This window comes from Leptonotus elevatus, chromosome 8 (assembly GCF_054856555.1).
Source record: "Leptonotus elevatus isolate MCC_2025b chromosome 8, RoL_Lele_1.0, whole genome shotgun sequence".
In the NCBI taxonomy this organism is placed as follows: Eukaryota; Metazoa; Chordata; class Actinopteri; order Syngnathiformes; family Syngnathidae; genus Leptonotus; species Leptonotus elevatus.
This window is the reverse complement of record NC_141246.1, coordinates 11035093-11063054: the sequence shown is the minus strand read 5'-3', so window position 1 is coordinate 11063054 and position 27962 is coordinate 11035093. Positions and strand designations below refer to the sequence as shown.

At 38.7% G+C, this 27962-nt stretch overlaps 2 protein-coding genes across 5 annotated transcripts; one reads left to right on the top strand and one right to left on the bottom strand.

Annotated features, from left to right (window-relative positions):
• Window positions 1-18: 18 nt before the first annotated feature.
• Window positions 19-15730, bottom strand: exoc1l (exocyst complex component 1 like). Of its 3 annotated transcripts, XM_086083809.1 has the most exons (5): window positions 15578-15730; window positions 15453-15471; window positions 2587-2734; window positions 1938-2119; window positions 19-1447 (listed from the first exon to the last, which is right to left on the bottom strand). In XM_086083809.1, the coding sequence occupies exons 3-5, from the start codon at window positions 2705-2707 to the stop codon at window positions 1178-1180; spliced, it is 573 nt and encodes a 190-aa protein (XP_085939935.1). In that variant the 5' UTR covers window positions 2708-2734; window positions 15453-15471; window positions 15578-15730; the 3' UTR covers window positions 19-1177. The 3 variants fall into 3 exon arrangements, with proteins under 3 accessions (XP_085939935.1, XP_085939934.1, XP_085939933.1); XM_086083808.1 differs by lacking the exons at window positions 15453-15471; window positions 15578-15730 and adding an exon at window positions 12417-12471; XM_086083807.1 differs by lacking the exons at window positions 15453-15471; window positions 15578-15730 and having other exon boundaries at window positions 2587-6770.
• On the top strand, window positions 9834-27960 carry clockb (clock circadian regulator b). Of its 2 annotated transcripts, none has more exons than XM_086083806.1 (24): window positions 9834-9978; window positions 11945-12039; window positions 12448-12579; window positions 13685-13773; window positions 15457-15516; window positions 15609-15757; window positions 16637-16728; window positions 16863-16952; window positions 17167-17287; window positions 17597-17710; window positions 17825-17943; window positions 18039-18121; window positions 18253-18359; window positions 18470-18617; window positions 18777-18852; window positions 19217-19355; window positions 20464-20561; window positions 20685-20861; window positions 20976-21134; window positions 22117-22287; window positions 23136-23329; window positions 23421-23550; window positions 23645-23785; window positions 24134-27960. In XM_086083806.1, exons 4-24 carry the CDS (start codon window positions 13757-13759, stop codon window positions 24407-24409), a joined length of 2661 nt encoding a protein of 886 aa, XP_085939932.1. In that variant the 5' UTR covers window positions 9834-9978; window positions 11945-12039; window positions 12448-12579; window positions 13685-13756; the 3' UTR covers window positions 24410-27960. The 2 variants fall into 2 exon arrangements, with proteins under 2 accessions (XP_085939932.1, XP_085939931.1); XM_086083805.1 differs by having other exon boundaries at window positions 22105-22287.
• The last annotated feature ends 2 nt before the right edge of the window (window positions 27961-27962 follow it).

The following is a 27962-nucleotide window of genomic DNA, read 5'->3' as shown; positions in this document are numbered from 1 at the left end:
ATTTTCTTCGGTGTATTGTTTTTTTTTTAACTTGATTTTTCAGGCACATCTTAGGGCATCTAATAGGGCTACGTCTGGGCGCTGTGGCAGTCTGCTAACCGACGTGCCTACGCAGCGGCCATGTTGGAAAGGACAACGTCCTCACCCAAAGGCATATTCACATTGAAATTCAGTCGTAACTTGCTCAAAACTGTGTTCATATGTGTGGCGTTTATTCAACATGCGTGATGATGAATGCACTATGCTGTGTTATGCATTATAACTACTTTAAATGTTTGTTGTTTTCTTGTATTTTTTTGTTACATGGTGTCAAAAACAAAGAAAACAATAATAATGATAAATCTCATTCTGGCCTCAAAATAATTGAAACTTTAATCACTCCACCCCAATAAAGTGAGTTATTTAAACACAATTCATCATGTCAAACATAGTAACAATAGATAAACAATGCAGTTACAACTCTCGAGTTACTTACTAAGAATGTCTAAGAATACAAATAAATTGTAGTATAAAACTATATAGTACTGTAGCCAATGCAGTAAATAGTGCAGCACGTAGGCCTCATGGTTAGGACGTCTGCCTCATAGTTCTGAGGGTTGGCATTTGAACCTCGGCTTTGGCTTCCTTGTATAATAGGCTAATGAATAATTCTAAATTCTATGTACTGTAATTTTTAATGGTCGTTTCGTTTGTCTATATGTGTCCTGGGATTGGCTGGTGACCAGCTCAGGGTGCACCCTGACTCAGCTTGGTATATCATGGGCTCGACATCTACCCGCGTCCCTTATGCGAATAAGCGGGATTTAAAAATAAAAAATAAACATGGCTAGACAGTACCTATACATATTCCATGCTGATGAAATAAAACACATTACTCTGGCTTGTCTGAAAACACAGCAATAAACATAAAAAAAAAAAGTATATGACACAATTGATAAAAATAGGTAGTAACTAACAACTTGCATTCACCATGAGCATGCATTCAGTTTGAATGCAAATGGGTTGTAGTAATATATCACCCTGCCCAAGCCTCAGTAATGCAAAACAGGCTCCATTTAATGAAATCTTGTTTCTCAATGCATGTTATGTGTGGTAAACATGTTTAATAATTGTGATCTAAACACACACACACAAAATCACTCAATGACACACACACATACAGCATTGTGGATCTCTGTTATGCTTCCAGGGGCACAGGACACATCGACAGACATACCAAGTTGAATGCATAAAAACATATCTGTGATAGCACCACACAGTCTCCTCTGTTGGAGTAGAAGGACGTGGGTTTGATGTAGGCCCAGTCAAAGTTGTCCAGGTTTAGTGACTTCTGACCATACTGTTCACTGACAGCAACTAGAGCACGCACAAAAGCGTATTTGGCGGAGCAGCTCACTGCACGCACTGTACGCACATTGCCAAAGTGGAGCAAGAAACACGGGTCATCCTGAGTGAGAGACAGAAACAGTTTAAGACTCAAGTGTCATGTGACATTTTAAAGAATTTAAGCAGATTTGTAATTCATTCATTGGGCTTTTCTTTTTAAATTTTACATTATGTTGAGTAGGGCTGAGGCTGGAGCTTTAATTATATTGGAAAGAAAAATAAAACTTGACACCATAGACTAACTTGTACAATATTCTGATATGAAGCCCTTGCCTTGCTAAAATGATCTCCTCTTATAACATCTTATAAAGAACTTTAACAAGCTGATTAGAATCATTGTTTGCCACTGGGAGTAAAGCATCATAGCAAAAACAATAGCATCCACATACTGTACGATAAGCCAATATAATATTGTGACAGGAAAATAATTTTTTTTTTTAAAAATTAAACAATTAATCAAGCCATTCTTGTCATCTGTGCAAAAATGTCCTCAGATATATAACTTTAGTTATGCTGCTAATTGAAGCAGTAATAGTCATTATATAGATTACCACATCAGGGTCTCGTCCATCCACCAGAGTCAGATCGTTCAGGGACCAGATTTCTGTCCTCCTATAGCACTCCTGGATACTGGAGCGTTTGGTGTGACCCCTTTTGGATCCAGATTTGATGGAGGTCTGTGTCATTTGGCACCGCACTATGCATAACTGCACAAGCCTTTTTCTGTTTTCAACTGCAGAAACATGTTAACACATTTTGGTTGACATGAGTTAGTAAAAAAAAAAAAGCCAAAATGTAATACAGTGCATAAATATAGTCCTAAATAAATAGCTCTGACAGACAAATTAGAACATTATTAGCTTTTTATTTTTTTTTATTTTATTAAAATTTTTTAAGGAGCTACTTTAATTCATTTATTATTATTATTATTATTTATTGCTTTGCTTTCAAGTGTCTCTACTTCTATTGTTTTTAAATGCTTGTAAGTGATGTATTCTTTTAATTATTTGAAACACATTGAGTTACTTTGTGTATGAAATGTGTTATATATAAATAAAGCTGCCTTGTCTTGCCTTGCCTAAAGGCTGGGGAGAAATAAATACGTGCATTTATTCATCATTTAAATGTTTTTGAGTCAACAGACTATAATGTCCAAAGATGCTGCTACAATTACATGCAACAGCAAATAAAGTTACTTACTTGAGACGCAGAGAAAATGTCTTCCAATCTCCGGTTCTTCAATCTCAATAAATTCCATCAGTCTTTGTTTTGCAGGTCGGAATAAAACCCTTTGCATCTCCTCCCTCAGAAGAGACGACATCACGTAGAGAGCGGACCGTAGGCAAGGCTGAATGAACAAATGTGGGCAACAAATGTAGAAAGATGAAATGACAACACCTGATAGCAGATGGTGGGAACGGCAAGATGTTTTTTCCTTTCTGGTTGGTGTGTGAAATGAGTGCTTCCTTGAGAACACACACGCACACACACACATATACGCACACAAACACACACATTCTGCTCCACTCTGCACTAATCAGGTGTGATTGTCCAGGTCGTGCTACTTTACTATTCTACTGTCTTCATAAAAAAAAAACTTGGGAGGGACTGAGCAGAAAGGGGAGTAATAACTTTAACTTTTTATTGTGTCTCTTAAGCTCCATTAGATTGATCATACTCACAATCATTAGGTTTTCCTACAAATATTCAGTAGTTAATTCCCAATGCACATTTAGAAACACAGTGGAAAGTTTGACTTTTCTAACAATGTAATATACAAAGGAAAAACTACTCTAAATACTAGTTCTAAATATTAATATAAAATAAAAATGACAAGAGGAAAATGTCACGCACTATATGAAAAAAACAACAACAATATAATTTAAAGGAAATATGGAATAAACAACCCCATAGAAAATAAGAATAGATCAATTAAAATGCAAAAAGTGCAGTTTTATCAGTGGTACAAAATTGTGATGATTTTGTTTCGAGAATGAAAAACATGGAGAAAATGGTAATAAGAGGACAATGGTGCACTAGATGTATATTATTACTGTTTGTCTTTCTGTTACTGAAGGTAACTGTTTATCCCACTCAGGTTCAACATTAATTTTGGCCCAGTGGCCCAAGGCCTGTGCGATACTGTTTCGGGAAAATCAGCTACTTTCAGAAGGTGGCCCGAATGAGCCAGTAAATTTCGAAGTCTCAGAAAATCACCCACCAAAAGTGGCCCAAATGAGTGTTTCTTGTTTCTGACTAAAATATTTCTATCTCAGAAACAACCTGACCAAAACATATGATGATGCAAGAAAAATAGGGGCATGAATTGGTGTTAGCCTCAAGTCACTAGCTTCAGCTAGCTCAATCACCGCAAGCCTTAATAGATTCATACTAGCAGCGAGGAACAAGAGCAGCGATTAATATGTGCAGTAATGCGTGGATGACAACTTTATTCTCTATAGAAAACGCACACCAAGACAGTTTACGACACTGTGTCGTTACTGTCGTAACACTTGTCATCAAATAATTTGTTTTTATTTGTTTCCAAACCAGTCCTTCAATGCTCAAACCTTTATTTAAAAAAAACAAAAAAAAACAACAACAAACGAAAAACATTTGGAATGTAAGTGCTAAGTAAATACTGTATTTTAATAATTTTGTGATTATTATTATTTGAAGTGTTACTTTAGTATTAATTTGTGCAATTACAATGGTGAGATTTGAGAGAGGTTAGTAAAGAGTCATGGCCATGAACACAATTGTATACAATAAAGATACTATACAATCACCAAAGCTTATCGTATTGTATTATGAATTTATGGGGGCGAGTACCGGTTCTTTTTTCTTTTTTTTTGAAGAGCTCAGTATTGTTCATTCGGTAATGTCATCATCATTGCTCTCTCTTTTTTTTTAGTACCGGTTCTGATAGGGCCACAATAACTTGGCTCATGGTGGCTCTTCGGGCTACTACTCAAAAAAGGCTTAATGTTGGACCCTGCCCACACTGATTGGAACTGTACAGTATCACGTAATACTCTATGCCCCATCCTTTTCAAGCAAGCACTCACTGTAAAGTTCCTCCCCCGGTCTTTCTGTCTCCCCTCGGCTCACTCCCATATCGATGTTGCTGCATGATGTGGCACATTGCCCAGTGTTTCTCTGTGATTAAACGCTTGTTGTGAGGGAAATGGATGTCCCACAGCACTCTGCATGCTTCCCATTAAGCTCACGAGTCATTGGCTCTCTCTTTGAGCACAGGTGTGGGGTGAAGCACTCCCTTTACAAGCATGTAAATGATGCTATGCTTATTGACGAGGACGAGAGATGTTGCTCGATAATCAGAGAACGCTACAGTACACATTGATCATTTCTTTAGTTCCACTTTCTGAGAAATATGATCCTGAATTGGACGAGAGCGAGTCCCATTGGAATGAAGCAGAACAAAGGACTGATTTGATTTGTGGCCTTAAAACAATGCGGCTCCATTGGATTTGTCACATTTGTGAAAACAAAGACGAGTCGCTCCACCGCTAAGTGCTTTTATTATTGTTGTTGTTTGAAAGGCTTTTTGCGTCTGAGATGGAAAGATGAGCGGGTACAGGTAGGAAGTATAGCCAGAGAAGGAAACATGTGTTGATTCTCATGAATAACATATGAGGTTTATTGTACTTACTTATCAGGACATTTAACCCCATCAATTCATCCTGTCATTATTAGTTGCATAGGGGTATGGAGGTATACGCTCCACAATAATAGCCGCTGCAATGACTTGACTTGTGTTAAATGGAAACATCTGCTATGAAGTAGTTAATCAATTCATTGATTGTTAAAAATTCTGTGACTAGAATGAAATTGATTAATTGCATCTCAAAGATGTAACGGATAGAAGAATTCCTCTGCGAACACTGTTCGATATGTCACAAACATAACTTATGAAAATTCAGAGATGTGATCCATTCATGCTTAAAAAACGGAATCAACTAAATAACGCCTTAATTTGGTCATGATCTATATTTTGTCTGTTTTGTTTTGTTGGATTTTGTCATGTTTTCCTTGTGTTTCCCTTTGTCAAGTTTTATCATGTCCACCTGTGTTTGTTAAATAAAAAACTTTTTGGGAGCACTTTTGAGCTCCACGCGCCCTACTTTCCTGCACTTGGGTCCACATCACCAATCCAAACTTGACAAATTTTCTGATTAGGAAACTGTATTTGAATGTCTATCTTTACTGTGAAGGTTGTTATGCAGTAAGAACAATTTCTGGGGGGAAAAATAGCAGATGGCAGAAGTAAAGGGAAACAAAGACATGACCTTTGATGCACTATTGTGCAAGAGGGATAGCGCCTATTGGTTTGATCTTTGACCACAACAACAACTTGGCTCTAAACATTAAAAACACCAAGGAGATTGCGGTGGATTTCCGTAGGAAAAAACAAATCAACCATCAACCCCTCTCTATAGGCCACAATGTGGTGGAGAGGGTGAGAAGCTTCAAATTCCTGGGGGTAACAGTGACTGAGGACCTGTCCTGGTGAGATCACATTTCCATAGCAGTGGGCAAGGCACAAGCTGAGGAGCGCTCACATTCCCAGATCGCTGATAGTAAACTTTTACAACTGTGCCATCAGAAGCATTCTAACATATGGATTCTAAGTGTAGTTCTCCAGCTGCACTAAGGCTGGCCAGCAGGCTCTCCAGCGGGTGGTGAAAGCTGCTGGGAGAATCATTGGAACGACTCTCCTTGAGATTAGCACAATCTACTCCACTCGCTGTTTGAGTAGAGTGCGCAACATCCTACGGGACCAGCACTATCCGGCTCACCACCTTTTCCACTTGCTGCCCTCAGGGAGAAGGTACAGGTCCATACGGGCCAGAACATCAAGACTGGCCAACAGGCTGTGAGGTTACTGAATTCTGCCCATTTTCCCTATCTGCCCCATCCCCCTTCCTTTATAGACAATAATAACATTCAACAACAATAACTTTGAACCGGTTTGCATTGTTGCATGATGTCACTACTCCCTTTTTTCATTTACCCTTCTTACTCAAGGTTTAACAACTATAATATTTGATTAAATTATCCAGTTTTGCACTGATGCGCGAGGTAATTCTCGGGTATCTGAATATTTCTGCTCTGCACTTTATTAATGACAAGTACTATGTCCTATACTGTGTCCAATGTTTGTGTTTGGGTATTTATTTTGTGAGATTTTGCACTTTACCAACTCTGCTGTATGGATGCTCCAAACAAAGTTTCGTTGTTCCTTTGTGACAATGACAATAAATATTTTGAATACTGAATTATGGCTATATACTCCCTACGCACACTCTGCCACCTACTGTAGTGGATGTGTAATATTACACACAATTCTATTTCGGAGAAAGAAAAAAAACACGGCATGCCCCCTGTGGTCACATGGCCCCACCCTACCCACCACCGTCCACCCTGCACCCCTCTGGGCATCGCACCGTACCCCCATGTTTAACTCATTCACTGCCATTGACGGCTTTAGACGTCATAAATTCATTTTAACTATTTCTATTAGTTTAACATTTGTTCCACTTTTGTTAACAAGAGTATGAAAACCTATAATTTTTTTTGTAGATTTAGAACAGATATAAAATTTGTGATTAATCGTGAGTTAACTAGTAAAGTCATGCGATTAATTACAACAACAAAAATTAATCACCTGACACCCCTAATTTTAAATAATATTTTCTTAAAATATATATATTTGTAATTATTTTTTTCAAATTTTAAATAATCTTTATTTATTAGAAAAAAAAGATTATAAAAAATTAAGGGCGTCAGGTGATTACCATTTTTAATCGTAATTAATCACATGACTTCACTAGTTAAATCACAATTAATCAAAAATTGTACATCTGTTATAATACAATAAAAAACATTCTAGCTTTTCATACTCTTGTTAACAAAAGTAGGACAAATGTTAAACTAATAGAAATAGTTAAAATGATTTTTTGACGTCTATAGCCGTCAATGGCAGTGAATGAGTTAAGGACTGCCTTAGTATAAAATTAGACACCCAAACGAGCTCTGCTGAGTTCATTTGGAAGGTCACCTGTCTGCAAAGCCATTTACGTATATTCTCACAAGGGAAGGGCAGGATGTTTAATAGATGACTCAATTTTTACTGCATCAATATTTGTTCAGTATGACTCACCTGCATGCTAGTCTCAGTTTAGATGATTAAATTGTATACATAAACTAGTAAAAAAAGATTTCTCTCTGTCTTTTTTGTTTGTTTGCCAACAGTGTCGATCTAAAAATCCTCACATCCTCACATCCTCACTGTATTGATTAAAAGGGACAGACAGAACTGTAGACAGATTATTCAAAATCTGATCCATTTGCTTTGCTTTAAGATTATTTTTGGACCATGATACCACTTACAATTTCACCAAAGCAATAAAAACATGCTATCTCTACAACACTTTTCCCTAGGCAAATGTGTAGATTCTAGCCCCCCCGTGGCAAAAAAATAAATAAATGAATATATTATATTATTATCATTATTACATATTATTAACAACTACAAAATGTTTGCAAACTATGCACAATATATTTGTGTAAGATACATATAAAAAAAGTAATAAAGGGTGGGCATTCCATCAATATTAACGGAAGGTCCGTCAATGACGGACGCAGCCTTTTGTTGACAATTGAGGGGAAACTTCGATAAATTGTTGAACTTCATAAATGACGGAAGGGGGTTTTCATCCGTCAATGTAATCGTCAATCCGTCAATAAATTCGGCAATCCGTCAATGACGGACGTCCCGTTTTGGTGACGGATTGACGATGACGTAGCATTGACAGATGCCCACCTCGAATACCAGAAACATTGACGGACGCTCATTTTGCTGAGCAATCGACGAATGATTGACGGTTCATCTTGAAATAAAGACGGATTGACAATGACGGAATGATGTCCTGACTGTTGACGATTGCCGAATGACGGATGCTCAAAATTTATTGACGCGCCCATCTCTGTATAAATATACAAATTTAGATAAAGCAAAACTTTGGTGGTAACAAGATGATTCACAGATAACAAAAAAAAAACTTCAGTATGCCCTTATAATGTATTTATTTACATTAAACCAGCACACAATTCTTATCTTGCATAAATTAACGTGGTTATGTGAAACAATGATTTATGCAAATCTATTTGCAGGTATCTGGACTGGACTGACTGCTTTATTTTAAATCCATTATTTATTTTTTGTTTTCTTCATTTGCTTTCTTTCCTGTTTTAATGATTTATTATTAAATATAATAACTTATTGTACATGATATAAATTAGTGGGGGGAGGATTAGATAAATTCTTGTACTTCTTCCTACTCCCTTTAAACATGTAAATACTGACTTTACTAATAATTATTTTTCTTTTTAACTTGTATTTTCTTCCTTTTACTTTTATTTTGTATTGCATTTTTATGTTCAATAAACCACACCAAAACAAAACAAAAAAACTAATTATTATATAAAATATATTATTTTTATTAATATTTTATTTTTGAAAACCTGAGGGAAAAAATATTTTATTATCTTTTTTTTTTGCCCTGCAATTTGGCGCCCCCTCCACTAGTTCGCCTATGCCCCCGGCCCTGCTCTACAATATCTTGTCCAAATATAATCGAAACGTTGACTTTACAAAGATAAGATTATACTAAGATACTTATTTTCAAAGAGCAGTGTAGTTTACAGTAGGTTACGACTATAAGATGTTTCTAATAAGGTATTTACTTATTACTTGCTGTATTTGAGATGCTCAAATATATGGAGAGGGTATGTGCGCTGCTCTTTTCCATCATTGAAAACGCCATCCACACCGATAAAGTAACACGTACCTCTGTGAAGTGCCAATCAATAGCATTATGATACCGCTCTTGTATTGGCTTTTAAGTGTGCAAATGTACCTTATCGATGTGTCGATGGTGTGTTTATAAATGTTGTCTCTCTGTGGGGGTGACTCAAATCAATCAATAATGTGAGGGGAACCTCGATACAGGGACGGGTGCAACGTCACACCCTATAGAGCTTTTGATTGGATGTCGATTAAAAGGGGAAACCCCTCTCTCTTCGGCAGGGCCACCCCAACCCTGCCTTGCACAGCACACTGGAGACATAACGTCACGTTAAAAATATTAACCTTTAGAACCTATTTGTCCCCGTTGTCAATGTTGCAGGGAAGATGCCACTGTATTTTTTTCTTTCTTTCTTTCTTTCTTTTTTAAAAATATATATATATTTCTGCAAACAAATATTAAGGTTTAAGTTTGTTACTGTAATTATACATATACAAATGAGTGGAGCGGAAAAACACGCAGTCATTTCTCGCAGTGAAGATCCTTAGTGGTCTCCGGCTTGGCTGCTGCCTTGCGTACTGTACTTGCCAAATAGTGCGCCCTACTGTCTCTATTGCGCATGACTGTACGGCGTAGTATGAAGTAGGCCTCCTGTTTTTCTCCCCAAGCCGGAGTCCTCTTGGCACCCGCCGCCTCCTCTCGATGCAAGGCTACGTGCGAACCGCGCAACCGAAGGCTCCGCTGTTGAACGCTCTGCGAGGTGAGGCTCTTTTGGTGCGGCGGATAAACGTTGTTTTATTCGGCGTATGCGTGTGTGTGCGTACGTGTGGGTGAGAGCGAGAGAGGCACGGAAGCGGTCGGACTGCAGCGGAGGCTCGGGGACTGTTTCCGCACGCTGGAGGGCGAGCAAGGCCCAGTGACCCACATTCTCAGCAGCCTTGTGGATGTGTGTCTATGCGCGCGTTCGTTGCCGTGTGTGTGTGTGCGTGCGTGGTCGCTCGCTGGCGCGTGCGCGTGTTTGTATGTAATGTATGTAGATGTGTGTGTACATATATCTGCCGCGTAAATGTTTCCACCATTGCCATATTTGCATTTTAACGGATGTATGTGTTGTTCCCCAGGCGTTTAAAAATGTATCAAGCGCAGAGCTTGGCGCGGGGTAGTGTTTGAAGAGACGCAGTGGTATTTTTACGGAATAATTTGGTGCTCAGTTGCGTGACAGCTAGGCGCTCAAAGCCCATTTTTGCTGTGATATGCTGTCAATATTGTCCCCCTCCCCTCCATTTAAATCGAATGCGTCATTTTTCGCGTTGGTGTCATTTGGTGTACGCGGGGATAACGGGAGGAAGAATCGAGTTCGCTCAATTGGCAGGTTTCGGTAGCAAAGCTTAGTTAGCATGTTAGCTAGCTACACTATGTGGGTTGCTCTCCCGGTTGTATAACGAACACCTGTGGCACATATGCTTATGCTTTTATTCACTCGATGTCGAGCAATTCAATGCGATATTAATGCGATATTCCATTGGGCGATACTGTTTTTCTTGAGTGTGTGTTCGTTGTAAATAATGGCTCAATGAAATAAAAGCTAAGCCATGAGGATTACTGTACAGTAGGTCATGGTAGCGCTTCCCAAAGTGGAGCCACTACAGGGTCAAGATGGTTGCTTTAAAACTTCCAGTATTTCAACAATGGAGTTGAAATCGTTGCTTGAAAGATCTTATTTGTTGCCACTATATGCACAATTTGACCTTCCATAGGACTGCTGCATTGTTATCGAAGTCAGGTTTTTAATTAAGCTATGGCCTTGCTTAGTACTTACTGTACAGTAGTCATATACATGGTGTGATTGACTGCAAAACGAAAGATTTTAATCATGAAGGAAAAGTTTTTCTACCAGCAAGTTTTCTGCATTACCAACTTTTAACAAGTGAGGATTTGATTATTTTGTCATTAAATGCATTTTTGTTAGCGTAATAGCGTAATTTTGCATCACCTAAGTCATTTCTTAACTTACTAGCGTAATATCAATAAAACACCAATGTGCTTGCTAAAAAATTTTTTATATTCCTTATGTCCAGACAATTGGACTTGACTGTGTGTTTTGTTGTTTTTCTTAGTTTCTGGGGGGGAAAGTAGTGCTAACTTCTGTATTTTAGAATTTTGAGCATTATTAGCCTTATTGTGTGTGTTCAATTACTGATCATATTTTTATACTGTACCTGCCCTCTATGTGCCTTCAATTGCTTCCGGGGGCAATTGTCAAAAAAATTAATGACTTGGGTGATTAAACCATAAGGTTTGCGTTATAGTTTAATCAGAGAATATGTTTGAAGATTTGGGGGATTTTTTTCCCCTATTAGGCCATTTCAGATTTTATTAAGTCCTGCGAATCGGTCTAAACTACTATTAATAATATGAATGTTTGTGTCGCTTTGGGCTTGTTTACACACTCTATCTCTAGGTTGAATATGAGAAGGCCTTTTCATTCTTAAAATGTGTCACAGTTTGAGTTTATTTTCAAAAATACAACATTTTTATGTCACATTTAGCCAAAAAATGTGAACCGTGTTGCATGTTCAGAGCTTTTTATGTTTGTTTGTTGTTTGTGTGTTTGAATGAGCCCAATGCTGGCCTGTACCATTTGCATGCATGTTCAACAGTGAGCATGGGTCTCATGGTTTGTTTATTTGACCGGCTTTGTTTGTTTGTGTGCGTGTATGTTGCAGGCAAGGTGTGGCTCACACAAAAAGATCTGTAAGCTCTCAGGAGGAGAGCCTCTAAAACAACAGGCTCTGCCTCAAAGGGGCATTCCAGTGACTGAGTAAGTTGACAGTTTTGAATCAAACTTTTTTTTCATAACTAGGTCACTGCGCTCCAAAACACTTTCTCAAGAGCACTGTATAGAAGCATGACAAATTATTCATTTCCAGCATTTATGTACTGTATACAGAGTGCACCTAAAGGCATTTCAGATATTTTTTTCCTCACTTATGGTCTATTCATTTTGTTTTTATAGGAAGAAAAAATAAGATACAAACACAAAATTAGATGAAAAAAGTTTTCTTGCCAAGCAGGTTTTTCATGTTTTTATGTTTTCCGGTAACCTAATTTTTACATGGTGTATAATTAGTTTTTCAATGTTTTAGGTACTATATCCTGACGTTTGAACAATCGGATAAAAGCTGACCCCAGACTGACCTTCAGTGTCCTGCTCTGATTTTTCCTACAGGTTTGGATGACCACCATGGCTTTCCCATGGTCTGGTGACCCGTGATGACCCCCTGACACTGACCCCTAACCCTATCCTCTTTAAGCCCCTGAAAAAAGACATTAACTCACACCGTGCATGAGCTGCAGTGGGGTAAGTGAACACAAAGACACACACACAAAATGCTGCACTGTCATTCATTGATAATAACTGGTAGTTTGCAACTTAGGAAGATCACATCAAGCTAAATAAATATAATTACACAGTGGTATTTGTCAAAATTGAGAAAAATATCAGTCTCCTTTCAAAGTATACTTATGCTATTAATCAAACACATTTTTGATCAGTAATTTGAAGTTTTCAGGGGGGAAAAAATGATACTTTACAGTCACACAAAACTTAGAGCGTGCATCAACAATTATCTCTGCAAGTGTTTCAGTTTCCCATGGCTTTTGGAGCTTTTTTTTGGCGACACTTATTCCAACAGAAAGACAAGTAAGTCTATAGCTCAGACAATATTCAGTGTGATTGACTTCATGATTGCCTAATGTTGTCTGTTTGTTAGTGGGAGTTACGGTTGTACTTTCAACTTTCATCATACTTTGCAATGGACCGTTATTGCTTACCGCTTATTGTTTGACGTTGCAAACACGAACAAATTCCAATTGACTGACGAATCAGTGCGTCTTTAGTAAACTAGCTCATTTCTGTTTACTAGCATGCCTTCAATGTAAAGAGTGCACGTCAGCAGGCTACCTACGGCGTAAGTAGGAAAATTAATTTTGTTTGGATTCTTCAAACATATATCGCTATAATCCCCCCAAAACAATACATCAATATTCACTCGGCGCTATACCTTAGTCTATCGACGTCGACGTTAAATAAAAGTTATGTTTTACTATTAACACTAATTAACTTCTTGTTATGCTTTTTTGACCAATAAGAATGTTTCTAGCCTTGAACAAGTTTTTATTTTATTTTATAAATTTTTTTAAACTAGCAACTTGACATATCATCACTTATTCAGTGAAGAATTTTATCCGTCTGGGTTTATTCTGGGCAGGCTGCCCAAGTTGAGACAGTCTTTAGGAACTGCTGCTTTACACTTTCTGTGTTGTTGTTATGTACAAAACTAGAACCCCTCGATTAGTCCAATATATATTTGACTGCACTTGTTACTGTTTTTTAATCATCTGAATCATATTCTAAAAGTTATGTCATAGTAGTTAGATGCATGTTTCCCTCCATTCCCTTCAAGGTGGACTTCCAAATGCCTACCTCACGCCTTAAGAGCAAGTCACCACAGCCACAGCCCTGAGCAGCAGCCACCATGACATCAAGCATAGGGTATGTTGCAACATACATATACTTTGTGACACTGTGCTATATTTTCTATGATGCAAAACACAACAGCCATGAAAAGTATTTGCCCTCGTCTCAAATTCTTGTTTGCAGTTTCCCCACTTTAGTGTAATTTCTTGAGCATAATATGCACTGGGATATAATATCTCTCTCCCCCGCCCCCGAAATGGTCCTTCAAAAGCTGCTGTGCTACCCCAATTTGATGGTATTCGTGCTTAGAATTTGAACTATTATCTGCAAAGTAATTTGTTAGGTTAGGATTTCTTATGTTCAGACAAATATTATTTTGTAAAGAGAGAAAGCCTCTTACCTTGCTAAATTGCTTACAGTTTTGGCTGTCAACACTCGAGCCCACAAATAGGAACACCGGTAACGGTACCTAGTAGCGGTACTAGGTCTAAGTCGTCAGTGTATCTCATAAATGTGAAAAGCGCACGCTTTGGCGTTGACACACAAAAAAAAAAGAAAAACAAATTGGTCGAAATGAGCAAGTCCTGACTTAATTACAATGTCCATGCATTGCATTTGATTGAAATGTCGACCTCCCCAACATGGCTGCCACGTAGGCATGTCGCTAGCCGGCTGCCAAAGTGCTAACGTATCGCATTCTATCATTCAACATGAATCAACACGAAGAGGGGGGAAAAAGACCCGCAAACGCACAAATGTGTTCTAGAAGCGACTGAGCATTGTAAAAATGCCTGTGGGGGAAATACTGATTATTTTTGTAGTCTGAGAACCCTATTTTATACTAAACACAACAACAGGTAAGACATGTTTGTTTCTATTTATGGCCATTTATTTACGTTCTTATTTGACAAAAACAATGCACTCAAATGTAGTTACAAGTTTGCAGCTGGTGCTAACTCTCTAGTCCAGTCTATCATGCTTACTGAGCAGCAACAATTATTTTATGGGGAGTTGAAGATCATTATATCAGATGTGGATGCTTTGATTGCTTGGGTGGGGCTTGGATACTTTGAAAAATTGGACGCTGTTTTTGCTTATCACAAGCGTCAGCCTAGCGACCAGAAGTTAGCACGCCACCATTCCCCAAACGAGGAAATGGTGGATGCTTAGAGTCCATTTTTCCCTAATCCTATGTGTACTATAACACATCCATCCCCTCCATTTTAGATTGATTTTTATGCCCCCCCCCCCCAAAAAAAAGTTTTATACTGGAGAAATTACGGTAGTTCCTGACATCTGTGTTTGATTCTTTGTGTGGTTTATGAAAACTTTCCCGCTTTCAAATGCAAGCCTCTGGAGAAACTGCACCACTTCTTATGTGTCAAAGTATGATGACAGTAACTAAAAGAACAGAAACTAAAAGATTCAATTTGACTTCGATTATAAGAAAGGAAGCCAGAAAGCCCAAGACAAATGCTCTTTATTTTATTAGATTTTTTTACAAATGTTCTGTTAACCTTTTTGGCGAGCACAACACATTCCTTCGATCTTTCTCTGTCTGCCTCGCTTTCTGTGTGACCCAAAAATAAACCAGTTGCTGGCATGTAGGAATTCTCATTAGCCAACATCCTCCATTAGCTATTATTACCAATGCATATCTGCTTTCAAGCCACCCACAAGTGTCTGAATGTGCAGGAAAACAAAAAAGTGCAAGAGTAAAACATGTTTATAACATGAAAACATGTTGTACTCACACAGGGATGATTGTAGCATCTTTGATGGGTTGATGGAAGAAGATGAAAAGGACAAAGCAAAACGGTAATTTGACTCAAAATATTAGGTTAGGCACTAAATCAGATGCCCACTCTGAGTTATTCACCTGTTTAACCAACCCTTCCTTTGAATTGTAGCGTGTCCCGTAACAAGTCTGAAAAGAAACGGAGAGACCAGTTCAATGTCCTCATCAAGGAACTTGGCACCATGTTGCCTGGCAACACCAGGAAGATGGACAAGTCCACTATCCTGCAGAAAAGTATCGACTTCCTGTGTAAACACAAAGGTCAGGTCGCCTCACTTCCTGTTTCTGTGCACTATGACAGGGCAATGTGTTCCTGCTTCTTAATTAATGTTCTCGATGATTCTGGAGCTTCCACTGTAATAAGAACAGGCCTCGCTCAAGTTTGTTAAAATGGAAGTCAACAGAGAGAACATTACAAACAGCCCGTTTTGTGTTGCGAGTTTTAACATTTCTGTTAGAAAATCATAAAGACAAGCTAAGAAAAAGCAAATCTTCTCACCTTTGAAAAGTCTCCTGACAGACAGAAAATATGTTCAAAATGGCATGTTGTTAAAATTCATTTGTGTATGTGCTGTAATTGGTCTTTGGGCGGATAGTACTGTATATTCATAATGCACTGAGCGGCCAGACCTCACAGAAACTTCATTTTATGATTCTACAGTTATTAATACCCATTTTCTCTCATAATGTATACATCACAAAACAATCCAAAGAAAAAGCAAAACATACAGTACTTGGTCAGTTGATCCTTTTGATGCTCAGAAAGATTTACTAGCCTCTCTTTTGTCCTGCATGTTAATGTTTAGAACTCCCAACGTTTTGACTTTTGAAGCATATTTTTGAGAAACTTTTGGGTGTTTGATTTGGAGGTTCCACTGCACTTTTTAAAGAAATGTCTGCTTACTCTCACATTATTTAGTGTTATCTTTGCACAGCGCTAGCTACCATTCTACATACATTATTGTGTCCATTCTGAACTTTGCACAATCAATACATTTTCTAAAGATGTGTCTTGTGACACTGCTGTTTTTTTGTTTTGTCTACCCCCCCTCCCCTATATATTTCCTGTATCTTTATTGTATGTTCATACACTGGGTTTCCCTTCTCAAAAAATATAATAATATATTTTCTCCTTATTAGAAATTGCTGCTCAGTCTGAGTCCAGTGAGATCAGACAAGACTGGAAGCCGCCATTTCTTAGCAATGAGGAGTTCACCCAGCTCATGTTGGAGGTCAGATATTGAACTTAAGTTTTATTCTAAATATACTTATCAAGTTAACAGGACACAACTTAACCTACCTAGTACTGCCACAGCTGTAGATTAATAGTAAAGAGTGTGGTATTGTCTTTCTTTGACATTACCAGGCACTGGATGGCTTCTTCATAGCAATAATGACTGACGGGAATATCCTTTATGTGTCAGAAAGTGTCACCTCATTACTGGAACACCTTCCTGTGAGTATCCTAGGCTATACTGTATCCTAAAGTCATTTAGAATCTTTTTACACTTGTGCACTAGCAGCCTCTCAGTTACCTCATTAACTAGCATGGAAGATCAGCATTTGCATATCTGACTTACCATAGCACAGAACATTTGACTGTTTTTATGTTGCCAGAATGCGCAGTATAAAAATATTTTTAGCTCTTTTTTTCTTTCTTGGCTTGGCAGGCGGACCTGGTGGACCAGAACTTGTTAAACTTCCTGCCAGTTGGAGAGCACTCAGAAGTGTACAAAGCCTTGTCCACACACCCCAACGACCCAGAGACCCTTGCGTCAGATTATTTAAAGAGTAAGTAACACAGAACTAATTTATGCGTAATGTTTTTAGCTTGATAGGTTTCAGTTTTTTTTTTTTAACCATACGACTTCATAAGAAATATAGAAATTTGGAATATAATGTGAAATTTTAATTTTACCTGAAGAATATTTGTCATTTGTACGTCAGGCGGCACAGTGGCCGACTGATTAGCACAGCCATACAGAAAATGGATGTACAAATTGTACGTCATATCAAAAACTTGTCCCCTAAATATTAGTATTAATCATATTATATTGTTTGAGAACTTAGTTGATAGGAACACTTTTTTTTTTCCTACAGGTAAAAACTACATGGAATTTTGTTGTCATATGCTCCGTGGGTCAATTGACCCAAAAGAACCTCCTATCTACGAATACGTGAGCTTCATTGGAAATTTCAAGTCGCTCAACAATGGTATGACATATATTAGTAGACTTGAATTCAAACAGAAGCACTTTTGTCTGAATGAGCTTGAAGCAGCTGTTTTCAGATGATTTGTCATGCTCAGAATTTGCTGTTCTCTTGTAGTTCCTAACGTGACAAGGAATGGTCTGGCGGGGGTGTTACAGCGCTCTCTACAGCCAGCTTTTGATGACCAAGTGTGCTTCGTGGCTACTGTACGGCTCACTAAACCTCAGTTTATCAAGGTAGGCTCAGACATGTTCACAGTCGCAATGACATTTTATTAAATCTGCATCATATGTAAGAATGCTAAAAATATTATTTGTATTATGCTCATTAGGAGATGTGTACAGTGGAAGAGCCCAATGAAGAATTCACCTCGAGGCACAGTTTGGAATGGAAGTTTCTCTTTTTAGACCACAGGTATAAAAAATAAAAAATAAACATTACTGTATGTGTGTATGATTCTTCTCTCATCAGATACTCCAATTACATTATATTAACACAACACCACTCTTGTACTGTCATTTATGCATTTCATTTCTTTTTCTCAGAGCACCACCAATCATCGGCTACTTACCATTTGAGGTTCTGGGAACTTCAGGGTACGACTATTATCATGTGGATGACCTGGAGACGCTTGCTAAGTGCCATGAACACTGTGAGGGCTCACTTGTACATTCACTTTGACTGCACTGGTAAAAAATCTTTCTTTCCTTATGGTTCTTCTCACAGCTCTGTTGTTGGCCCCTTTTTCTTTCCTCTGCTCAGTGATGCAGTACGGTAAAGGGAAGTCTTGTTACTACCGTTTCCTGACTAAAGGTCAACAGTGGATATGGCTGCAGACGCACTACTACATCACCTATCACCAGTGGAACTCAAGGCCCGAGTTTATTGTCTGCACACACACAGTAGTAAGGTATTATGAGCAAAAAGTATCTCTTTCCTTTCTATCCTTTCACTAAATTTCACTTTAATGAGGTCACTCTAGTCTAACAACTAAAAATGTCTGCATATTGACTCAGAAATCTGTTCCTTCCTCTCTTAAAAAACAAACAAACAAAAAACGTCTCTGTAGCTATGCAGAAGTGAGGGCAGAACAGCGGCGGGAGCTGGGCATTGAAGAGTCCAAACCAGAAGTCATTGTGGATAAGGTGAAATTATATTTTTATTTTGCACTTTAAAAAAAAATTCATGGCATCTCATTCAAGCACATACAATAAATTAAATAAAAGCATTACTTAATTCAGTGAGAAACACTCACATGTTTGACAAGTTTACAAACAATATATTGCAGCAACACAACAAATACATTATAAATACAAATCTTGTTATTTACTTTTTTATTAATACTGTACATCTTACTGATACACTGCCTACTCATGTTTCGAGAGAAACATTTGGCTACATAACATGGATTCAAGTGGATACAACATTTTCAGTTAATATAGAATGAAACTATGTTTTTTTGAGTTAAAATCACACATCATTTATCCTTCTTTTATGTCCCTGACACAGAGCCAGGACTCTGGTTCAGAGCTGAACACATCCAGCCTGAAGGAGGCATTAGAAAGGTTTGACCACAGCCGAACACCGTCAACCTCTTCACGAAGTTCCCACAAGTCTTCATCGCATGTATCGGACAACACTTGCACTTGTAAGTGAAACACTAGTTTTTGCAAACCGCATTGCATAAACATTGACTTTTGCAATGAAAGGGTCTTGATGTCCACCTGCAATTTATATGTTGGAGTATAACTCACGTTTATATCCATAAAACGGAAGCATATTGCCTTCACTTGAAGGGAAAAAAAACCCTCCTGTTTTTCTGAATAATTTTTTGGGGGAGCTTTGTTTTTTTTGTGTATTTTTTTTTATTTATTTTTCTGTTTTTCTGAACATATTTTTTTCTGTTTTATTACCTTTTTTTCTGTCATTGAAAAAAATATTCAGAAAAACAGGGGGAAAAAATATTCCCCAAAGAAATAAAAGAAAAAAATATTCCCCAAAGAAATAAAATAAAAAAATATTCCCCAAAGAAATAAAATAAAAAAATATTCAGAAAAACAGAGCACCAGCTTTTTATTTATTTTTTATTTTTTACCTCTGAACTCCAAGTGACTTGTTGTATCATGCTGATCGATTGACATGTTTGTATGCTTACCTTAACTGAGTCAGTAAGTGATATAGTTGTCTGCAACAAGTCACTTGGAGTTTAGAGGTAAAAATAAATAAATCCAAAAAACAGAGCACCAGCTTCTGTTTTTCAGAATTGTTTTTTGGGGTTGTTGTTCGGAGTAATTTTTCCTCCTGTTTTTCTGAATTCAGAAAATAATATTCAGAAATACATCCATCCATTTTCTTAACCGCTTGTCCTCACAAGCGTCGCGGGGGGCGCTGGAGCCTAATCCCAGCTGGCTTCGGGCAGTAGGCGGGGTACACCCTGAACTGGTTGCCAGCCAATCACAGGGCATATTCAGAAATACAGAAAATTAATTAATAAATAAAAATATCCCCCCCCCCCCCCAAAATTTAAAATAGTATGTTTTTTTTTTTCACGTGAATGCAATACGCTTTCATACGTTTAACTAAGGCTTTCAGTTTTTTTATTTTTTTAAAAATTATTTTTACATTTATTGTGTTCAACCTTATTCATTATAATAACCAGTGTAATCTATAGTCTCTGATTCCAATAATGTAACCAAGATCTCCCCATTTGGTTTTCGTTGTTTAGTTAATCAGTCATTCTGTTTGTGCACCAACAGCCTCCAAACTGCATATGGATACAGCCACGCCTCCGCGACAGTCTCTGGCTTCAACCATGGAGGTGACGTCACAGCGTCGCTCATCCATTAGCAGCCAGGTGAGACCAAATAAACTGAGACAGCAACATGTAGCAAACTACGCTGCATAATTAAACTTATAAGATATTTTTTAATACAACATTATTATGATTTCTGTTGTAATTGTCTGTCTGTATCTGCAGTCCATGAGCTCTCAGACTACTAGCCAGAGTGTTACTCCAAGTATGATCAGTCAGCAACAACAGCAACAACAACAACAGCAGCCACAGCTGCAACAACAACAGCAACAACAACAGCAACAGCAGCCACAGCTGCAACAACAACAACAACAACCACAGCAATTGCAGTCAAACGTACAGGTAATTCTGTGCACTTTTGTCGAAAATCATTGATGGATCGTGCATGCATACGGTACATGCTATCATCAAAACTCTTTTTTTTGACGGAACTGTTTCTTTTTCCTTCCGCTGCAGCCCGTGATGGAGTTCTCAGCACAAGTGAATGCTATGCAGCATCTGAAGGAGCAGCTGGAGCAAAGGACCAGAATGATACAGGTCAACATTCAGCGGCAGCAGGAGGAGCTAAGAAACATCCAGGATCAGCTGCAGAGGGTACAGGGCCAGGGTATCCAGGTAAAACCAATACAGTATACCTGTATAATGTAGTTTTTAAGAAAGAGGATTTCCACTATAACACAGTTCATCATTCATGCCTGGGCTATAACAGAGATTTGTAAGCAATACTTTTTTTATGTTTTTTTTACAGTATGCTTACTTACTGTGAACAGTAAAATATAAATACAATGAACACACTAATGCAGGAACTGCTGACCGCCGCAGCTCATGTTCAGAATGGCCGATATTACACTGCATGTATCTTACTCACACCCTGCAGAAAGTGACATACTCTTCAGATCATGCGTTAGTACACACACTCACACAGTCACAACTAGACAATAGCCATGTATAATGTAGGCCTGTTAAGTGACTCCTGGAACTAGTTTTAATCTGTGACAGCTGGATTGTGGCCAGTAAGTAGTTTACCACAACTGGCAATAGTGATGCCAGCTAAAATGATACAGCCACAACCGGAATGTCTTCTTCACCCTCGTTTCTCCACTGACGTATTGTCATGTGCTTGAGAGGAGCTACTGTTTATCACTGAAAGGTCCGGTGACAAAACTGGCCCAGTTTCAACTGGCAGCAGCCCATTGAAATGCCTCATTCAGCATTTTAACTTTTCCATAATAAGATAAGCGATTGATTTAAATTCAGTGATTATACCCTCTTCAGTATGCGTTAAACTGCTGTTCATATTGCAGAAAAGTCAAATGTCCACAAACAAAATGTAACCCGGAGAAATTTTCTGACCCAATATTCCAAATTTGGGCAATTGCACACACTTACTTGAACAAAGCCAAAACTCATTTGTGCAGTTGCAAGCTGTCTTCGTCTGACCTTGGAGCAGAATCATTCCTTATCTGTTAGTTATCACGGAAACCATCATCACAGACAACAGTTGAGACTTCTCACTAAATCATGTTTTATTTTCTTCTTTAATCTACTAATGTGCTTACACAAAAGAAATGTTTGCTCATTGCAGATGTTGTTGCAGCAGCAGGGTGGAGCGATGAACATGCAGCTTCCCCAGGTGGCGCCGGTCCAGCAGGCGACCGCTCTGAGCAATCAGGTCCCACAAACGGCAATCAACCCAGTCCATTCGGGAACACAGCAGCTCACCATCCAGCAGCAGGCTCCTCCTCCTCAGCAGAGCCTTCAGCAGCAGGTGGGACACAAGCATTTTGCACACAAATACAACACATGTACAGTGGAAGCTCTATAGAGCTTACTGTGACTCATGTTGAATTCTGAGTTGCTCTAGTTTCAATGTTTCCCATTGGGAATCATGTAAATGGAATTAATTAGTTCCAGGCTCAAACTGCCACTATCATAAAACCTTAATTAACGGCATAGGCAATATTTTAAGTAACATTCTGTAACATTTGAACACTCAAAGAGATGTGTAGAAAAGTGAAATGAAACTGGGCGGAGCCACTCACACCTCACTTTAGCAGTGCAATACTGTCACCAAGTGGCATTTTGCCAGAATTAATAATGTTGGACTGTAGATGTGACTTTTTCTTGAATTAATAAGATAATTTGTGGTCTTTACTTTGGTTCATGTTAAAAATAAAAAATTAAAAAAATGTGTGGACATAGATTTTGGTGTTTTGACTCATTTATTTGTCCATGATCAGATCGGGACGTCATTTCGGAAACACTGTGTTTCTATTGTTTGCTCTGTAATTTGAGTATGCAACACACAGTAAGTGTTTGGGCTACAAAAATGAAACGAAGCATGTTTCGGATTTCTATATTCCCAAAATGGATCTATGTAGATTTGATTTCAGTTTAAAATTCAATGCAATATCTGGCCCTGCATAAAACCATTTCAATGTTGCAGCTGTAAGTCATTTTCTCATTCTGTGGCTTTGAGCTGTCGCATATCATTTGTCGATTTTGTCTTATACTGTCTAGAAGATAAATAAGACATTCCAAAATGGAGAAATAAATTCCACAACTCTAAAATAGATCTGGACTATTGTTTCCCTCTTGGCTTTTTCCCCTTTCCAGAGCCAACGACAGTCTCAGCAACCCCCTCAAGCTCAGCCACAGACCCAAAACTCTGTGCCAACCCAACTGTACAATACCATGATGATCTCCCAGCCGGGGCAGCACAACGTGCTACAGATCAGCACCAGTATGCCGCAGAACAACACGCAGCAAGGCACAGCTGTGGCCACTTTCACGCAGGACCGTCAGATCCGGTACATTTGTCGATTCAGTCAAGATGTTAACCTAGATTTGTGTGGGAATGGAAGCGTTCTTATTTTGTTTTCTGCTTTGTCCTCTTATCAGTTTTCCAGCAGGGCAGCAGCTGGTGACCAAACTTGTAACCGCTCCAATGGCATGTGGTGCTGTCATGGTGCCCACCTCCATGTTCATGGGCCAGGTGGTCACTGCATACAACCCATTTGGTGGGCAGCAGGTAAGGACAAAGTTGCCATATGATTCATATTGTGGCGTAGGCTGTTACTCTTCCAGTTTATTTGAAGATCTTCCTCTACTTTCCCATTCTTCAGCAGGGAGGACAAACGCAGACACTGACTCTCCAACCAGCTCAACCTTCCCAGGGTCAGACTGATGCCTCCAACCAGGCGGCTGTGGTGGCGCAAAGCGGCCAACAGGGGCAGCAACAGCAACAACAGCAGCAATTCCTACAGGTACCATGAGATAGCAGCAAAAGCGCATGAGTTAAATGGTGTTGTTTGTCATTTAATTAAAAAAATGTTTCGTTGCGCTGCATATTAGAATCTGCCTTTTTTTTTCTGTATTTTTGCTATATTTTATTTTGTTTACAGACTTATGTAATCTCTTACTACTTTTTAGATGGAAAGTGGGTAGGAATTGTCCTTTTGAAATGTTTTTCCTTGTGTGTTTATATGAATTTCTCTTTTTGCATTTTTCTATGCATCTATTTCAATTTACATTTGTCTACCCGCTAACTTCTTCATTACACAAATGTGCTAATATTCGTCCCCTTTTTTTATTTTATTTTATTTATTTTTTAGGGCACTCGTCTTCTCCATAGTAACCCCTCCACCCAGCTGATTCTGCAGGCAGCTTTCCCTCTTCAGCAGCAGGGTACCTTTACCCAGACAACTCATCAACAACAACAGCAGCAACAACAACAACAACAACAACAACAATCCCAGCAAAGGCAACAACAGCAACAGCAACAATCCCACCATCAGAGGCATCCACAGCAGCTCAAACCTCAGCCCCAGAAACAGCAGAAAGCGCCGTCGTCGCACAGGACTGACAGTGTCAGCAGCCAACCGCAGTAAGGCCTGGAGCGCATCACAGCACTTAGATCTGATGGAAAAGAAAAAAGAAAAGTCCAAGTGCTTGCCACATACATTTGTTTTAGTCGTGTGGTTGGCAAACCTTTCCAGCTGAAAGGTGTGATCACGCGGGAATGAGGAAATCTGCGACCACGCGGTTCTCATGAAAGAGCATCACCAGTTACAGCTGGATAAATGAACCCCCGGCAAGCTCCCTGTTTTCCCTTGGAAGGGGGCTGGTGCGTCTGTGGAATATAACAAAAAAAAAAAAACACCTCATGGCCATGGTAACAGAAGACTGTTGGAGGTGTGTCAACGTGGACTAACCTTGTACAAATTTCCTGTATGATATTAAGAAAAAGTGTAAATATCCAATATAGCCTAACAGGAAATGGAAATGTAGTATTTTATATGATTGCATGGAAAGAATAACTGTGTAAGCTTTTATTAGTCGCTTTTAAATTTTTTTACTTTGTTCAAAGTGTTTCCTGGCGTGTTGACAAACCCCCTCAAATGAACCTTCCCCCTCCTCACATTTTCTCACAAAAGTCCACAATTAGCTTATAAAAGTCTGGTTGGGGGATAAAAGGGGAAGTGAGGTTTTTGTGTGCAACTCAAGTGTTTTTAAGCACTGTGACATTAGCCCTTTTACACTGCCTGTTAAAGTCACTTTTCCCCCCGAGTCACTTTTCTGTATAAAGGGCAAGGCACGGAATGGCGGGGGGGAAGGACAAAGTCGACCCCGCCAGTTTTCTGTCTTCGAAGTAGTATCAGAGCCGTAACAGAGGCAGGATGCGACCTGTGTGTAAGGGGATTCTGCAATGCCATCTTGTGTGTGTCGGTGCTGTTGGACAAAGTATTTCATATGTCACACTGTGCGTCGATGTCACGCATTTAATTATAATAATGCGAGATGCAGTGTGAAAGTGGATACGGTAAAAGGCAACTGCTAGCCTTCTGTTACGTCTCCGATCTGGCAATTTTGCAGGATCTCCGTGTAAAAGAGGCTGTTGACACAGAAATGTCAGTTTTTCTTTTGTTTGTTTTTAACTCTTTGACACAAAAAATATTGATTACAGTCCAACTGAATTGTTTGCGGGATGATCACTGCGCGTTTAAGAGGTTTTGTGATTCCAAGTGCCAATTACGTAGTCCTGTTTGTTTTACTTCCCAACAGTAAAGGCATACATACACAAATCTATATTTTCCAACAAAGAGCTAACCCCTAACAATGCTCGCGCGTGTGTGTATATATATATATGTAGAATGGATTATTTTTGAACAGTCAGAGAGCCCTATACGTAACAAACAGTATATCCTCATGAAACTTAAGCACTTGATGTGGTTGTGTACAGTAAATCACTGTCCGAGACCTAGTCGCTTGTCAACTGTGGCATGACTGTGTGAGAATTCTACCTTGTGTGCGTGAGAGCAAGTTTGTTTGTGAGTGTGTGCGGTTGTGCGTATGTGTCTGTGTGTCTTACAGTAATTGACTTAGTAAGGGTTTGAAATTGCCGGATGGTACTTGTACTCTCAGGAATGTGGAAAGTTTTGCTTCTGCCTCAGTCTGGATCCAGACCAGGAAGGGTTAAACTGTGCTGTTGTAAAGACCAGAGGCTAGAGGTAAAAGGTCACAAGGAGTGTGGTGACTGATGATGATGATGATGATGATGATGATGATGATGATGATGATATGACCCACATTCACACACAATAGGCAGGGGTCTTCATTTGGACCTGTGAACCTCAACATAGGACATTTGTCTTCTGGTCTCTTGGTTCATCACAGTTTAACCCTTGTCTTCTTCTTTGGGCCTCAGACAATAATCATGCAGTTCACTACAATTGTTCCTCAGTTCTCAAGCAGCAGTAAAAAAAAACAAAAAAACAGGACCAGGTCAATGGGGACCTACCTCCTCACTACACTAAAGCCATATCAAACGCAAAAGCCTCGGTTTGAAGGAAGTGTTGACGTTTGGTAAAGGAGTCTTTTTTTTCTCTCTCTCTTTTTCTTCCGGGAATGTCTTTCAGTGTAACCTTCAAAGTCGAACCCGTCTTCCAAGTTGTCCTAATTTCAAAACTTTTTCTCCCCCGACATATAAAAACAAATGTAAACCAAATGGATTTGCTCAAACTGTTGCAATGATAAAACGTTAACTGTATCTACAAGCCTTTTTTTTTTTTTTAACTAACATTCCTAGTTATCTATATAATACAACTAATACAGTTGTTTTACTCAGAATTGAAAGTCTTCCACCATAACATGGAATAAGAACAGGCAGTAGTAAAGTTAACATTTATGCAATTGATATGACATTTTTCCAGAGTACATTTTGTGGTATGTACTTTTCCTGGGATGCTTGACTTTGGAGGTTGCACTGTACATCCTTGAGTGTGTGTGTGCGCGTGTCTATGTGTGCGTGTCTATGTGTGTGTGCGTCTCCTATTCCTGAGTGGTTCTTGTATTTCTCAGGGGGAACAGTATTGGTTGCCCCTGGCGATAGCCAATCAGTTCTTGCGTTGCAGTATAAAGAAAATTGTAATATTCAAGAAACTTTCCTCACCGGTTGGGTTCAGTATTCTGGAAGCCCGTGTGTGGGACTGCTCAACTTGAATAAGTGTAAACGGTGTGTGTTTGTGTTGGTGAGGGAGAATGTGTGTATTTGTGCAAGCATGCTAAACATGTCACTGTCAAACCATATTATTTTCAAATGGAAGTAGATGTGTGAGTGGGAAAAAAAAAAGGAAATGGAGGTAGATGTGTGAGTGGGAAAAAAAATGGATGTTTTTAGACGTGCAGCACGAGTCACCCCCCCCCCCCACTCACCTTGCAGGGTTGTTGTTAAATGACTGACAGCTCAACACTTACCACAGTAACACATCAAACTCATCTCAGAACATATTCTACTTGCAAACATTGACCACCCACCACATAGTAGAAATACTGTAGACCATCTTTAGTGTTTGTGTGTGAGGCATCACTCTGAGGCGTGATGCTGATCTGTTATTTTCTTGAGTGTGTGTCACTGATGAGCCAGCCCAAAGAATGTACAGTAGGCCTATAGATGTTTTCCCTATTTTTAAAAGAGACTAATGGATGTTGATTATGTGAAAGAAGGAAAACACGAGAAGACAAAGCAAAATATGTTGCAAAAAATTATAATAATCTAGATTATAACAATGGACAGGTTTAACATTATAAAAGAAGCTCTGAATATTATTTTTTTTACTACCCCCAATCAAATTGAGGTGTATGATATTTAATATTTGACGGACAAGACAATGGGCGCCCCCTCCTCACAGATGACCCACCGAAACACAAATTGGTTTAAATGCTTGTGTAATACTGTACACAAAAGACAACCGTATTTTGTGTAAAACGGTGCTATACTTTCTTGTACTGTATGTACCCTGTATGTATATTTCTGTGCTCCTTTTATCTACCCCAAAGTCAAATGTAATAATAATCAATATTTTGAAGCAAAAATGCTATTGTTATTATAAACCCCTCTCTCCTCTTGGTCAATTTGAAAATAAACACAGCTGCGAATATGTG